The sequence below is a fragment of the Bombina bombina genome, chromosome 2 (genome assembly GCF_027579735.1).
Source record: "Bombina bombina isolate aBomBom1 chromosome 2, aBomBom1.pri, whole genome shotgun sequence".
Classification (NCBI taxonomy): domain Eukaryota; kingdom Metazoa; phylum Chordata; class Amphibia; order Anura; family Bombinatoridae; genus Bombina; species Bombina bombina.
Genome location: NC_069500.1, coordinates 668656134 through 668669870, shown reverse-complemented (window position 1 = coordinate 668669870; position 13737 = coordinate 668656134). Strand labels below are relative to the sequence as shown.

General features: G+C 40.7%; 1 protein-coding gene across 3 annotated transcripts in view; it reads right to left on the bottom strand.

Annotated features, from left to right (window-relative positions):
• IQCE (IQ motif containing E) overlaps positions 1-13737 on the bottom strand; it is a 122600-nt gene that overhangs the window by 56196 nt on the left and 52667 nt on the right. For all 3 annotated transcript variants that reach the window (XM_053702622.1, XM_053702621.1, XM_053702623.1), the window contains exons 10-11: positions 4807-4877; positions 2831-2903 (exon numbers count right to left, since the gene is read on the bottom strand). In XM_053702622.1, coding sequence (XP_053558597.1) covers positions 2831-2903; positions 4807-4877 — 144 coding nt within the window. The remainder of the gene's footprint in view (positions 1-2830; positions 2904-4806; positions 4878-13737) is intronic.

Here is a 13737-nt window from a genome sequence, read left to right as displayed (position 1 = left end):
TGGGAACCACAAACAGATTTGAATAAAAACCCTGTCCTTGTTCCGTCCGCGGAACTGGATGGATCACTCCCATTACTAGGAGGTCTTGCACACAGCGTAGGAATGCCTCTTTCTTTATCTGATTTGCAGATAACCTTGAAAGATGAAATCTCCCTTGTGGAGGGGAAGCTTTGAAGTCCAGAAGATATCCCTGAGATATGATCTCCAACGCGCAGGGATCCTGAACATCTCTTGCCCACGCCTGGGCGAAGAGAAAAAGTCTGCCCCCTACTAGATCCGTCGCCGGATAGGGGGCCGTTCCTTCATGCTGTCTTAGAGGAAGCAGCAGGATTTCTGGCCTGCTTGCCTTTGTTCCAGGACTGGTTAGGTTTCCAGGCCTGCTTAGATTGAGCAAAAGTTCCCTCTTGTCTTGAAGCGGAGGAAGTTGATGCTGCACCTGCCTTGGAATTTCGAAAGGCACGAAAATTAGACTGTTTGGCCTTTGATTTGGCCCTGTCCTGAGGAAGGGTATGACCCTTACCTCCAGTAATGTCAGCAATAATTTCTTTCAAACCAGGCTGAATAAGGTCTGCCCCTTGAAAGGAATGTTGAGTAATTTAGACTTTGAAGTCACATCAGCTGACCAGGATTTGAGCCATAGCGTCCTACGCGCCTGGATGGCAAATCCAGAATTCTTAGCCGTTAGTTTAATCAAATGAACAATGGCATCAGAAACAAATGAGTTAGCTAGCTTAAGAGTTCTAAGCTTGTCAACAATTTCAGTCAATGGAGCTGTATGGATGGCCTCTTCCAGGGCCTCAAACCAGAATGCCGCCGCAGCAGTGACAGGCGCAATGCATGCAAGGGGCTGTAAAATAAAACCTTGTTGAATAAACATTTTCTTAAGGTAACCCTCTAATTTTTTATCCATTGGATCTGAAAAAGCACAACTGTCCTCAACCGGGATAGTGGTACGCTTAGCTAAAGTAGAAACTGCTCCCTCCACCTTAGGGACAGTCTGCCATAAGTCCTGTGTAGTGGCATCTATTGGAAACATTTTTCTAAATATAGGAGGTGGGGAAAAGGGCACACTGGGCCTATCCCACTCCTTACTAATAATTTCTGTAAGCCTTTTAGGTATTGGAAAAACATCAGTACTCACCGGCACTGCATAGTATTTATCCAGCCTACACAATTTCTCTGGCACTGCAATTGTGTCACGGTCATTCAGAGCAGCTAATACCTCCCCAAGCAATACACAAAGGTTCTCAAGCTTAAATTTAAAATTAGAAATCTCTGAATCAGGTCTCCCCGAATCAGAGACGTCACCCACAGATTGAAGCTCTCCGTCCTCAGGTTCTGCATATTGTGACGCAGTATCAGACATGGCTCTTACAGCATCTACGCGCTCTGTATCTCGTCTAACCCCAGAGCTATCGCGCTTGCCTCTCAAGTCAGGCAATCTGGATAATACCTCTGACAGGGTATTATTCATGATTGCAGCCATGTTCTGCAAAGTAATCGCTATGGGTGTCCCTGATGTACTTGGCGCCATATTAGCGTGCGTCCCTTGAGCGGGAGGCGAAGGGTCCAACACGTGGGGAGAGTTAGTCGGCATAACTTCCCCCTCGACAGACCCCTCTGGTGACAATTCTTTTATAGATAAAGACTGATCTTTACTGTTTAAGGTGAAATCAATACATTTAGTACACATTCTCCTATGGGGCTCCACCATGGCTTTTAAACATAATGAACAAGTATCCTCTGTGATTGTTACCCTCCTCAAAAACGACTTTGAAGCCTTTTGAGCCCTTCAGAGATGTCCTGTATCATGCAGAGGGAAGCTGAATGTCTCTGTCAGTATTTTTAGCTGCACAGAAAAGCACTTAAATAGGCCCTTCCCACTCATATTGCAACAGTGGAAAGCTTCAGGAAACTGTCTCTAGGCAGAAATCAAACCAGCCATTTGGAAAAAATCTAGGCCCCAATAAGTTTTGTCACCAAACATATATAAAAACGATTAACATGCCAGCAAACGTTTTATATTACATTTTTATAAGAGTATGCATCTCTATTAATAAGCCTGATACCAGTAGCTATCACTGCATTTAAGGCTTTACTTACATTAATCCGGTATATGCAGCATTTTATAGCAAATTCCATCCCTAGAAAAATATTAACTGCACATACCTTATTGCAGGAAAACCTGCACGCCATTCCCTCTCTGAAGTTACCTCACTCCTCAGAATATGTGAGAACAGCCATGGATCTTAGTTACTTCTGCTAAGATCATAGAAAATGCAGGCAGATTCTTCTTCTAAATACTGCCTGAGATAAACAGCACACTCCGGTACCATTTAAAAATAACAAACTTTTGATTGAAGAAATAAACTAAGTATAAAACACCACTCTCCTCTTACGACCTCCATCTTTGTTGAGGGTTGCAAGAGAATGACTGGATATGGCAGTTAGGGGAGGAGCTATATAGCAGCTCTGCTGTGGGTGATCCTCTTGCAACTTCCTGTTGGGAAAGAGAATATCCCATAAGTAATGGATGATCCGTGGACTGGATACACTTAACAAGAGAAATGATAAATTAACTGTGCGTTGTACAAAACTTTCTATCTAAAGCACTAGGATTTGTAATCTTATTTTTTTAATTAGTGACCAAAGTGGTCTAACTATATTGTATTACACTTTGCTCCAAATTAGCACACAGATGAAAAGGAAGAAGCAAAAATAATAATGGTGTTTATAAAAATAAAAGCTAGTGCAATACTCATCATTTAAACAAAAACAAAAAAATACAACAAACATGAATTTAATATTCAAGACTAATCTGATCATATACCTCAACATAATAGGTTTCCATAGCTATTTTCATCTCTTCAAGGCTTGTTGTCTTCAGCTCTGTCTGGAGTTTGCTAAGGGATAACAGTGAAATAGTAAATAAAATAATGTGGAGCATAAAACTAAATGTCATTCAGTTTGTCTTCTACACTAAGAATAAAATAATGATAATAATAATAGACTTTAACTGTAACAGGTCCACATAATTCGATCTATAAACTAAGTGTAAGGTAAATGACTGCCTTTAGCAAAATTCACTAACTTTCCCAAAGCATTAAGTGGATATATACAGCCACGAGTACAATTACAAGGGGGCACTAGAGTCATGAGATTAATGTACAAAAGATATAGGAGTAAGATGTTCTTTAGGGACCAATGAAAACATTACTATTTTCTATGCAGAATATTCACTAGCCACATGCAACTATGTGTGTCAAAATACATATATACAATTTAAATAAAACACAACCAGAATCAGAAAAGAGGGTAAACATCAGAAATGAGAAAAGCCACCACAAATTATGTAATTAACCAGTTTTATCCTATAGACTGAGGCAAGACTGGGACCTTGGTAGTGTGGCAACAAGATGGACACTGATTAAATGAGAATTAAGGTAGGACAATAATATTTAGGTGAGGTATTGTGTTTTCTTTTCTTCCGCGATAGTCCTGTGCTCAGTGTAGGTCCTTCAGGTGCTGGGCAGGGCACTTGGGTGCTAGTGAGGGAAGGGTTCTATTTTTAAAATTGTGCTAGGTACAGCAAAATAACCTTGGAGCCTACTGCAAGAAAGGTTGGATTGGCCTACCAGGATAACAGGAGATTTCCCGGAGGGCCGCAGCAGCTGGGGCTGGAAAGCTACAATTCAAAGTGTTGATTAATGGATGCAGTTGGGTTGTACGGTGCCTATATAATAACATTCTGGCAAAAAATATTGAGGGAAGGACTATCCCAGTAATCCTCTTTGAGAGAAATGGGGTGTGTGCATTATACTGAGTCAACAGAAAATAGGTCTGGTCTCCAAATTTCCCAAGGATTTTTATTCCAAGTCCAGCTCTGACTGCAGGCTGTACATGAGTGAATTACTATACAAGGCCCATTAGTTTATTCAGTACAGGGATTGCAACACTTGCCATCACTCTGAGGCTCAGTCTCTTTTCTGATTTAAAAAAGGTATAACAGTAATTTTCCAATTCAGCTGCACTCTGTCTAATTGCATGGGCATGAGAGATACATAAATGCCATAGTAATGTAAAGGCCATGACCACTGTAATCCTAAGGGATATTAAATTAAAAAATGCTTATCATTCATGCAGTAGTGCACTATATGAACATGTTTAAGTCATTTTTGCATGAACATATGTTACATTATAGCTATTTACTTTCATTTTGACACTAAACAATTGTTCACACACTGATAAAGATAGCGCCAACAGCTTTATAAGTTGGCTAAAACAGGATTCACAAGCTAAGGACAAAAAAGTATTTTTCTTAATACAACACCATTAAAAAAAAAGTATAATATGTTTTAAAATAGGGCTCACCAAACCCAGGCCCAAAGGAGACACTGGCAACTGAAAATTAGGCCCAAGTTTCTGACTACCAAATTTATAGGCTCCAAGATTTTAAAAAAAAATTGTTGAAAAAAAAAACTTTAATCCATCTTTAAATAGTAAGCATGAATTTAATTAAAAATCACAAGTCAAACAACTTCAATGTTATGTTAAAGACATAAGATACTTTGTTGGTAAATAAATACTAAAATCATCTTAAATTTTTAAAAGATTTTCTTATTTACATTACATAAAGAAATATGTAATATTATTTCAATTGACTGTATATACAAAGTAATTGAAATGTATTAAGGTACTTGTATGCATACACTAAGTGCATTAACCCGTAAAATGGCATATTATATTTCCACTTAATACGGCCATGTTATAAACATACTGAAACCAGGTTATAGAAGCATTACATACTTGAGAGCATTATCCTTTTCCTTGCACTGCTTTTCCAACTTCAGAATCTTCTGTTTAAGATTATTTACAATCTGGAATATAGAAATTAAAACATCCCAATAATTTAAGTCCATGGGTACACCACTTGAAAACCCTGTTGAGAATTTCTAACTGATCTCTGCTGTGACCAGACAAAGGCTATATATGTAAATTAACTCCAGCACTGACATAAGCAATCACTGGGTTGAATGTAGGTGGTCTTGTAAACTGCTGCATACTTAAAGGTACATTCTACACCAGAATTGTTATTGTTTTAAAAGATAGATAATCCCTTTATTACCAATTCCTCAGTTTTGCATAACCAACACAGTTATATTAATATACTTCTTACCTCTGTGATTATCTTGTATCTAAGCCTCTGCAAACTGCCCCTTTATTTCAGTTCTTTTGACAGACTTGCAGTTTAGCCAATCAGTGCCTGCTCACAGATAACTTCACGTGCACAAGCACAGTGTTATCTATATGAAATACATGAACTAACACCCTCTAGTGGTGAAAAACTTTTAAAATGCATTCTCAAAAGAGGTGGCCTTCAAGGTCTAAGAAATTAGCATATGAACCTCCTAGGTTAAGCTTTCAACTAAGAATACCAAGAGAACAAAGCAAAATTGGTGATAAAAGTAAATTGGAAACTTGTTTAAAATTACATGTCCTATCTGAAAGTTTATTTTGGCCTAGACTGTCTCTTTAAGTAATATGCTTGTAAGATGCTCAACAGATTTATTGTCAAATACTAAAATAATAACTATGCAGCATACTTAAGCACTATGTTTGTAAGATGTTTAACATCATGTTCCAAACTGATCAGAAAGAATACTTTGCAGGACTTACATTTTGCTAAACATGAGCTCACCTGCAAGTTGCTTCCCAGAGTTGTATGTTTTTAAATTGAAAAGTATCCAAATGAAGCAACAAATGTAGCGGTCTTTGTTTTCAATAAGCCAGGAGAGATTCCATGATTAAAAAGTTCATTTTATTGAATACATACATAAAAACAACAAGCGCGCAACAGACAGGTACTGCTGCTACAGTACCTGTCTGTTGTGCGCTTGTTGTTTTATGTATGTATTCAATAAAATTAACTTTTTAATCATGGAATCTCTCCTGGCTTATTGAAAACAAAGACCGCTACATTTGTTGCTTCATTTGGATACTTTCGATTTGTTTGGGGTGCAGTGGAGAGCCCTAGCGGTCTATGTGTTCTAGCCAATGCCAGCTGATTTCAGTGTCGGCATCAGAACGAGGCTACATGCTTAGTTTGAATAGAGCACTACACACCACCGAAACTGAAGAGCGAACGCTGTCAACAAACAGAGGAAAACTATCTCCAGGCAGGATCTCGCACTTGGTAAGCCGAAATTCAATTATTTGTCATCATATCTGGGGAAAATTACACTGGTTGGTAACAAACCCTGTGAAAACCTCAATAGTGGGACTTACAGAGAGTTGAAATTCACAGGGTTCAAATACAATTGTCACTTTACCTACCTGGTCTGTAACTTTGCTGGTGTGTTTTTAAATTGCATGTGCTGTAAAAAGGTTTTCTAGAATAGTAACTATTATGTTCTCTGTCATCCAGCTTTTTTATGTCTCACCAGGATGACATCTTGTCTTAGTATTGTACAATTTCCCTTTTGCTGAGCATTCAGCCTGAGTCTACAACCTGAAGAGTACTGGATGCTGATGGAAACCCATCCAACTGTTCTCTTTGGTCCATCCCGAGCTAAATTCAACAAGCTCCACTAAAAAAACATAATTTATGCTTACCTGATAAATTTATTTCTCTTGTAGTGTATCCAGTCCACGGATCATCCATTACATGTGGGATATTCTCCTTCCCAACAGGAAGTTGCAAGAGGATCCCCCACAGCAGAGCTGCTATATCCAGTCATTCGACCGAAACAAGACGAGAAAGGAGAAACCATAGGGTGCAGTGGTGACTGTAGTTTAATTAAAATTTAGACCTGCCTTAAAAGGACAGGGCGGGCCGTGGACTGGATACACTACAAGAGAAATAAATTTATCAGGTAAGCATAAATTATGTTTTCTCTTGTTAAGTGTATCCAGTCCACAGATCATCCATTACTTGCGGGATACCAATACCAAAGCTAAAGTACACGGATGATGGGAGGGACAAGGCAGGAACTTAAACGGAAGGAACCACTGCCTGTAGAACCTTTCTCCCAAAAACAGCCTCCGAAGAAGCAAAAGTGTCAAATTTGTAAAATTTTGAAAAGGTGTGAAGCGAAGACCAAGTCGCAGCCTTGCAAATCTGTTCAACAGAGGCCTCATTTTTAAAGGCCCAGGTGGAAGCCACAGCTCTAGTAGAATGAGCTGTAATCCTTTCAGGGGGCTGCTGTCCAGCAGTCTCATAGGCTAAGCGTATTATGCTCCGAAGCCAAAAGGAGAGAGAGGTTGTCGAAGCTTTTTGACCTCTCCTCTGTCCAGAGTAAACGACAAACAGGGCAGATGTTTGACGAAAATATTTAGTAGCCTGTAAGTAAAACTTCAAGGCACGGACTACGTCCAGATTATGCAAAAGACGTTCCTTCTTTGAAGAAGGATTAGGACACAATGATGGAACAACAATCTCTTGATTGATATTCCTGTTAGAAACCACCTTAGGTAAAAACCCAGGTTTGGTACGCAGAACTACCTTGTCTGAATGAAAAATCAGATAAGGAGAATCACAATGTAAGGCAGATAACTCAGAGACTCTTCGAGCCGAGGAAATAGCCATCAAAAACAGAACTTTCCAAGATAAAAGTTTAATATCAATGGAATGAAGGGGTTCAAACGGAACTCCCTGAAGAACTTTAAGAACCAAGTTTAAGCTCCACAGGGGAGCAACAGTTTTAAACACAGGCTTAATCCTAACCAAAGCCTGACAAAATGCCTGGACGTCTGGAACTTCTGCCAGACGCTTGTGCAAAAAGAATAGACAGAGCAGAGATCTGTCCTTTTAAAGAACTAGCTGATAAGCCTTTGTCCAAACCCTCTTGGAGAAAGGACAATATCCTAGGAATCCTAACCTTACTCCATGAGTAACTCTTGGATTCACACCAATAAAGATATTTACGCCATATCTTATGGTAGATTTTCCTGGTGACAGGCTTCCGAGCCTGTATTAAGGTATCAATGACTGACTCGGAGAAGCCACACCTTGATAGAATCAAGCGTTCAATCTCCATGCAGTCAGTCTCAGAGAAATTAGATTTTTATGATTGAAAGGACCTTGTATTAGAAGGTCCTGCCTCAGAGGCAGAGTCCATGGTGGAAGAGATGACATGTCCACTAGGTCTGCATACCAGGTCCTGCGTGGCCACGCAGGCGCTATCAGAATCACGATGCTCTCTCCTGTTTGATTTTGGCAATCAGTCGAGGGAGCAGAAGAAACGGTGGAAATACATAGGCCAGGTTGAAGAACCAAGGAGCTGCTAGAGCATCTATCAGCGTTGCTCCCGGGTCCCTGGACCTGGATCCGTAACAAGGAAGCTTGGCGTTCTGGCGAGACGCCATGAGATCCAGTTCTGGTTTGCCCCAACGATGGACCAGTTGAGCAAACACCTCCGGATGGAGTTCCCACTCCCCCGGATGAAAAGTCTGACGACTTAGAAAATCCGCCTCCCAGTTCTCTACGCCTGGGATGTGGATCGCTGACAGGTGGCAAGAGTGAGACTCTGCCAAGCGAATTATCTTTGAGACTTCTAACATCGCTAGGGAACTCCTGGTTCCCCCTTGATGGTTGATGTAAGCCACAGTCGTGATGTTGTCCGACTGAAATCTGATGAACCTCAGTGTTGCTAACTGAGGCCAAGCTAGAAGAGCATTGAATATTGCTCTTAACTCCAGAATATTTATTGGGAGGAGTTTCTCCTCCTGAGTCCACGATCCCTGAGCCTTCAGGGAGTTCCAGACTGCGCCCCAACCTAGAAGGCTGGCATCTGTTGTTACAATCGTCCAATCTGGCCTACGAAAGGTCATACCCTTGGACAGATGGACCCGAGAAAGCCACCAGAGAAGAGAATCTCTGGTCTCTTGATCCAGATTTAGTAGAGGGGACAAATCTGAGTAATTCCCATTCCACTGACTTAGCATGCATAATTGCAGCGGTCTGAGATGCAGGCGCGCAAATGGCACTATGTCCATTGCCGCTACCATTAAGCCGATTACTTCCATGCACTGAGCCACTGACGGGCGTGGAATGGAATGAAGGACACGGCAAGCATTTAGAAGTTTTGATAACCTGGACTCCGTCAGGTAAATTTTCATCTCTACAGAATCTATAAGAGTCCCTACGAAGGAGACTCTTGTGAGTGGTGATAGAGAACTCTTTTCCACGTTCACTTTCCACCCATGCGACCTCAGAAATGCCAGAACTATCTCTGTATGAGACTTGGCAATTTGAAAGCTTGACACCTGTATCAGGATGTCGTCTAGATACGGAGCCACCGCTATGCCTCGCGGTCTTAGAACCACCAGAAGTGAGCCTAGAACCTTTGTAAAAATTCTCGGGGCAGTGGCCAACCCGAAGGGAAGAGCTACAAATTGGTAATGCCTGTCTAGAATGGCAAACCTTAGGAACCGATGATGATCTTTGTGAATCGGTATGTGAAGGTAGGCATCCTTTAAGTCCACTGTGGTCATGTACTGACCCTCTTGGATCATGGGTAGGATGGTCCAAATAGTTTCCATTTTGAATGATGGAACTCCGAGGAATTTGTTTAAGATCTTTAGATCCAAGATTGGTCTGAAGGTTCCCTCTTTCTTGGGAACCACAAACAGATTTGAATAAAATCCCTGTCCTTGTTCCGTCCGCGGAACTGGATGGATCACTCCCATTACTAGGAGGTCTTGCACACAGCTTAGGAATGCCTCTTTCTTTATCTGGTTTGCTGATAACCTTGAAAGATGAAATCTCCCGTGTGGAGGAGAAGCTTTGAAGTCCAGAAGATATCCCTGAGATATGATCTCCAACGCCCAGGGATCCTGAACATCTCTTGCCCACGCCTGGGCGAAGAGAGAAAGTCTGCCCCCCACTAGATCCGTTTCCGGATAGGGGGCCGTTCCTTCATGCTGTCTTGGGGGCAGCAGCAGGCTTTCTGGCCTGCTTGCCCCTGTTCCAGGACTGGTTAGGTTTCCAGGCCTGTCTGGAATGAGCAACAGTTCCCTCTTGTTTTGAAGCGGAGGAAGTTGATGCTGCTCCTGCCTTGAAATTTCGAAAGGCACGAAAATTAGACTGTTTGGCCTTTGATTTGGCCCTGTCCTGAGGAAGGGTATGACCCTTGCCTCCAGTAATGTCAGCAATAATTTCCTTCAAGCCAGGCCCTAATAAGGTCTGCCCCTTGAAAGGAATGTTGAGTAATTTAGACTTTGAAGTCACGTCAGCTGACCAGGATTTAAGCCATACCGCCCTACGCGCCTGGATGGCGAATCCGGAATTCATAGCCGTTAGTTTAGTCAAATGAACAATGGCATCAGAAACAAATGAGTTAGCTAGCTTAAGCGTTCTAAGCTTGTCAATAATTTCATTCAATGGAGCTGTCTGGATGGCCTCTTCCAGGGCCTCAAACCAGAATGCCGCCGCAGCAGTGACAGGCGCAATGCATGCAAGGGGCTGTAAAATAAAACCTTGTTGAATAAACATTTTCTTAAGGTAACCCTCCAATTTTTTATCCATTGGATCTGAAAAAGCACAACTGTCCTCAACCGGGATAGTGGTATGCTTTGCTAAAGTAGAAACTGCTCCCTCCACCTTAGGGACCGTCTGCCATAAGTCCCGTGTAGTGGCGTCTATTGGAAACATTTTTCTAAATATAGGAGGTGGGGAAAAGGGCACACCGGGTCTATCCCACTCCTTGCTAATAATTTCTGTAAGCCTTTTAGGTATAGGAAAAACGTCAGTACACACCAGCACCGCATAGTATCTATCCAGCCTACACAATTTCTCTGGAATTGCAACTGTGTTACAGTCATTCAGAGCAGCTAATACCTCCCCAAGCAATACACGGAGGTTCTCAAGCTTAAATTTAAAATTAGAAATCTCTGAATCAGGTTTCCCCGAGTCAGAGCTGTCACCCACAGACTGAAGCTCTCCGTCCTCATGTTCTGCATACTGTGACGCAGTATCAGACATGGCTCTAACAGCATTTGCGCGCTCTGTATCTCTCCTAACCCCAGAGCTATCGCGCTTGCCTCTTAATTCAGGCAAACTAGATAATACCTCTGACAGGGTATTATTCATTATTGCAGCCATGTCCTGCAAGGTAATCGCTATGGGCGTCCCTGATGTAATTGGCGCCATATTAGCGTGGGGAGAGTTAGTCGGCATAACTTCCCCCTCGACAGAACCCTCTGGTGATAATTCTTTTATAGATAAAGACTGATCTTTACTGTTTAAGGTGAAATCAATACATTTAGTACACATTCTCCTATGGGGCTCCACCATGGCTTTCAAACATAATGAACAAGTAGTTTCCTCTGTGTCAGACATGTTTAAACAGACTAGCAATGAGACTAGCAAGCTTGGAAAACACTTTAAAACAAGTTTACAAGCAATATAAAAAACGTTACTGCGCCTTTAAGAAACACAAATTTTCCCAAATTTTGAAATAACAGTGAAAAAATGCAGTTACACTAACGAAATTTTTACAGTGTATGTAACAAGTTAGCAGAGCATTGCACCCACTTGCAAATGGATGATTAACCCCTTAATACCAAAAACGGAATAACAAATGACAAAAACGTTTTTTAAACAGTCACAACAACTGCCACAGCTCTACTGTGGCTTTTTACCTCCCTCAATACGACTTTTGAAGCCTTTTGAGCCCTTCAGAGAAGTCCTGGATCATGCAGGAAGAAGCTGGATGTCTGTGTCTGTAATTTTTGCTGTGCAAAAAAACGCCAAAATAGGCCCCTCCCACTCATATTACAACAGTGGGAAGCCTCAGGGAACTGTTTCTAGGCAAAATTCAAGCCAGCCATGTGGAAAAAAACTAGGCCCCAATAAGTTTTATCACCAAACATATGTAAAAAACGATTAAACATGCCAGCAAACGTTTTAAAATACACTTTTATAAGAGTATGTATCTCTATTAATAAGCCTGATACCAGTCGCTATCACTGCATTTAAGGCTTTACTTACATTACTTCGGTATCAGCAGCATTTTCTAGCAAATTCCATCCCTAGAAAAATATTTTAACTGCACATACCTTATTACAGGAAAACCTGCACGTCATTCCCCCTCTGAAGTTACCTCACTCCTCAGAATATGTGAGAACAGCAAAGGATCTTAGTTACTTCTGCTAAGATCATAGAAAACGCAGGCAGATTCTTCATCTAAATACTGCCTGAGATAAACAGTACACTCCGGTACCATTTAAAAATAACAAACTTTTGATTGAAGAAATAAACTAAGTATAAAACACCACAGTCCTCTAACGACCTCCATCTTAGTTGAGAGTTGCAAGAGAATGACTGGATATGGCAGTGAGGGGAGGAGCTATATAGCAGCTCTGCTGTGGGTGATCCTCTTGCAACTTCCTGTTGGGAAGGAGAATATCCCACAAGTAATGGATGATCCGTGGACTGGATACACTTAACAAGAGAAATCATTTTAACAAAAACAAAAGATCACTGTTGAGCTGTCTAACAATAAGGATCACACTCTTTGGAATTGTCTTATAAAACTGTGTAAAAGAATTCTTTATTCACTGTACTCAGCACTGCTTCCTGAAAACATAAATAAAGTATTGCTAGTTCAAAAGCCTTTACAGTAGAACGGGAAAGTTGGTACTTTTCATGTTAATGCATAAGAATATAAAAGATATAACAATAATATTAACAAAAACATGACACAGGAAAAATCCTAGTGCTAAAAACAAACGGCTAGATTACGAGTTTTGCGTTATGAGTAAAAAGGCAGCGTTAAGGCTCATAACGCTGCTTTTTCACTACCGCTGCTATTACGAGTTTTGTAGGTACAGCTGTCCCGCACACTTTTTTGGCCGTACCGCAAATTAACTTACGCAATTTTCGTAAAGTCTTTTTTCAATGGGACTTCCATAGCGCCGGTATTACAAGCTTTTTTTTGGAGGCCAAAAAGTGAGCGGTACAGCCTATCCCGCAAGATTCGTAATGCATTCTAAAGTCACTAGTTATGAGTTTTACACTACAATGTTGTAGCATCAAACTCATAACTAAAGTGTTAAAAAGTACACTAACAGCCATAAACTACCTATTAACCCCTAATCTGCTGCTCTGGACATCGCCGCCACTATAATAAACATATTAACCCCTAAACCGCTGCACTCCCGCATTGCAAACACTAGTTAAATATTATTAACCCTAATCTACCGCCCCTAACATCGCTGCACCTACATTACAGTTACTGTATTAACCCCTAATCTACCGCCCCCAACGTCGCCGCACCTACATTACAGTTATTAACCCCTAATCTACCGCCCCCAACGTCGCCGCACCTACATTACAGTTATTAACCCCTAATCTACCGCCCCCAACGTCGCCGCCACTATACTAAAGTTATTAACCCTTAAACCTAAGTCTAACCCTAACACCCACTAACTTAAATATAATTAAAATAAATCTAAAGAAAACCTACTATTAATAACTAAATAATTCCTATTTAAAACTAAATACTTACCTGTAAAATAAACCCTAAGCTAGCTACAATATAACTAATAGTTACATTGTATCTAGCTTAGGGTTTATTTTTATTTTACAGGTAAGTTTGCATTTATTTTAACTAGGTAGAATAGTTACTAAATAGTTATTAACTATTTACTAACTACCTAGCTAAAATAAATACAAATTTACCTGTAAAATAAAACCTAACCTGTCTTACACTAACACCTAACCTTACACTACAATTA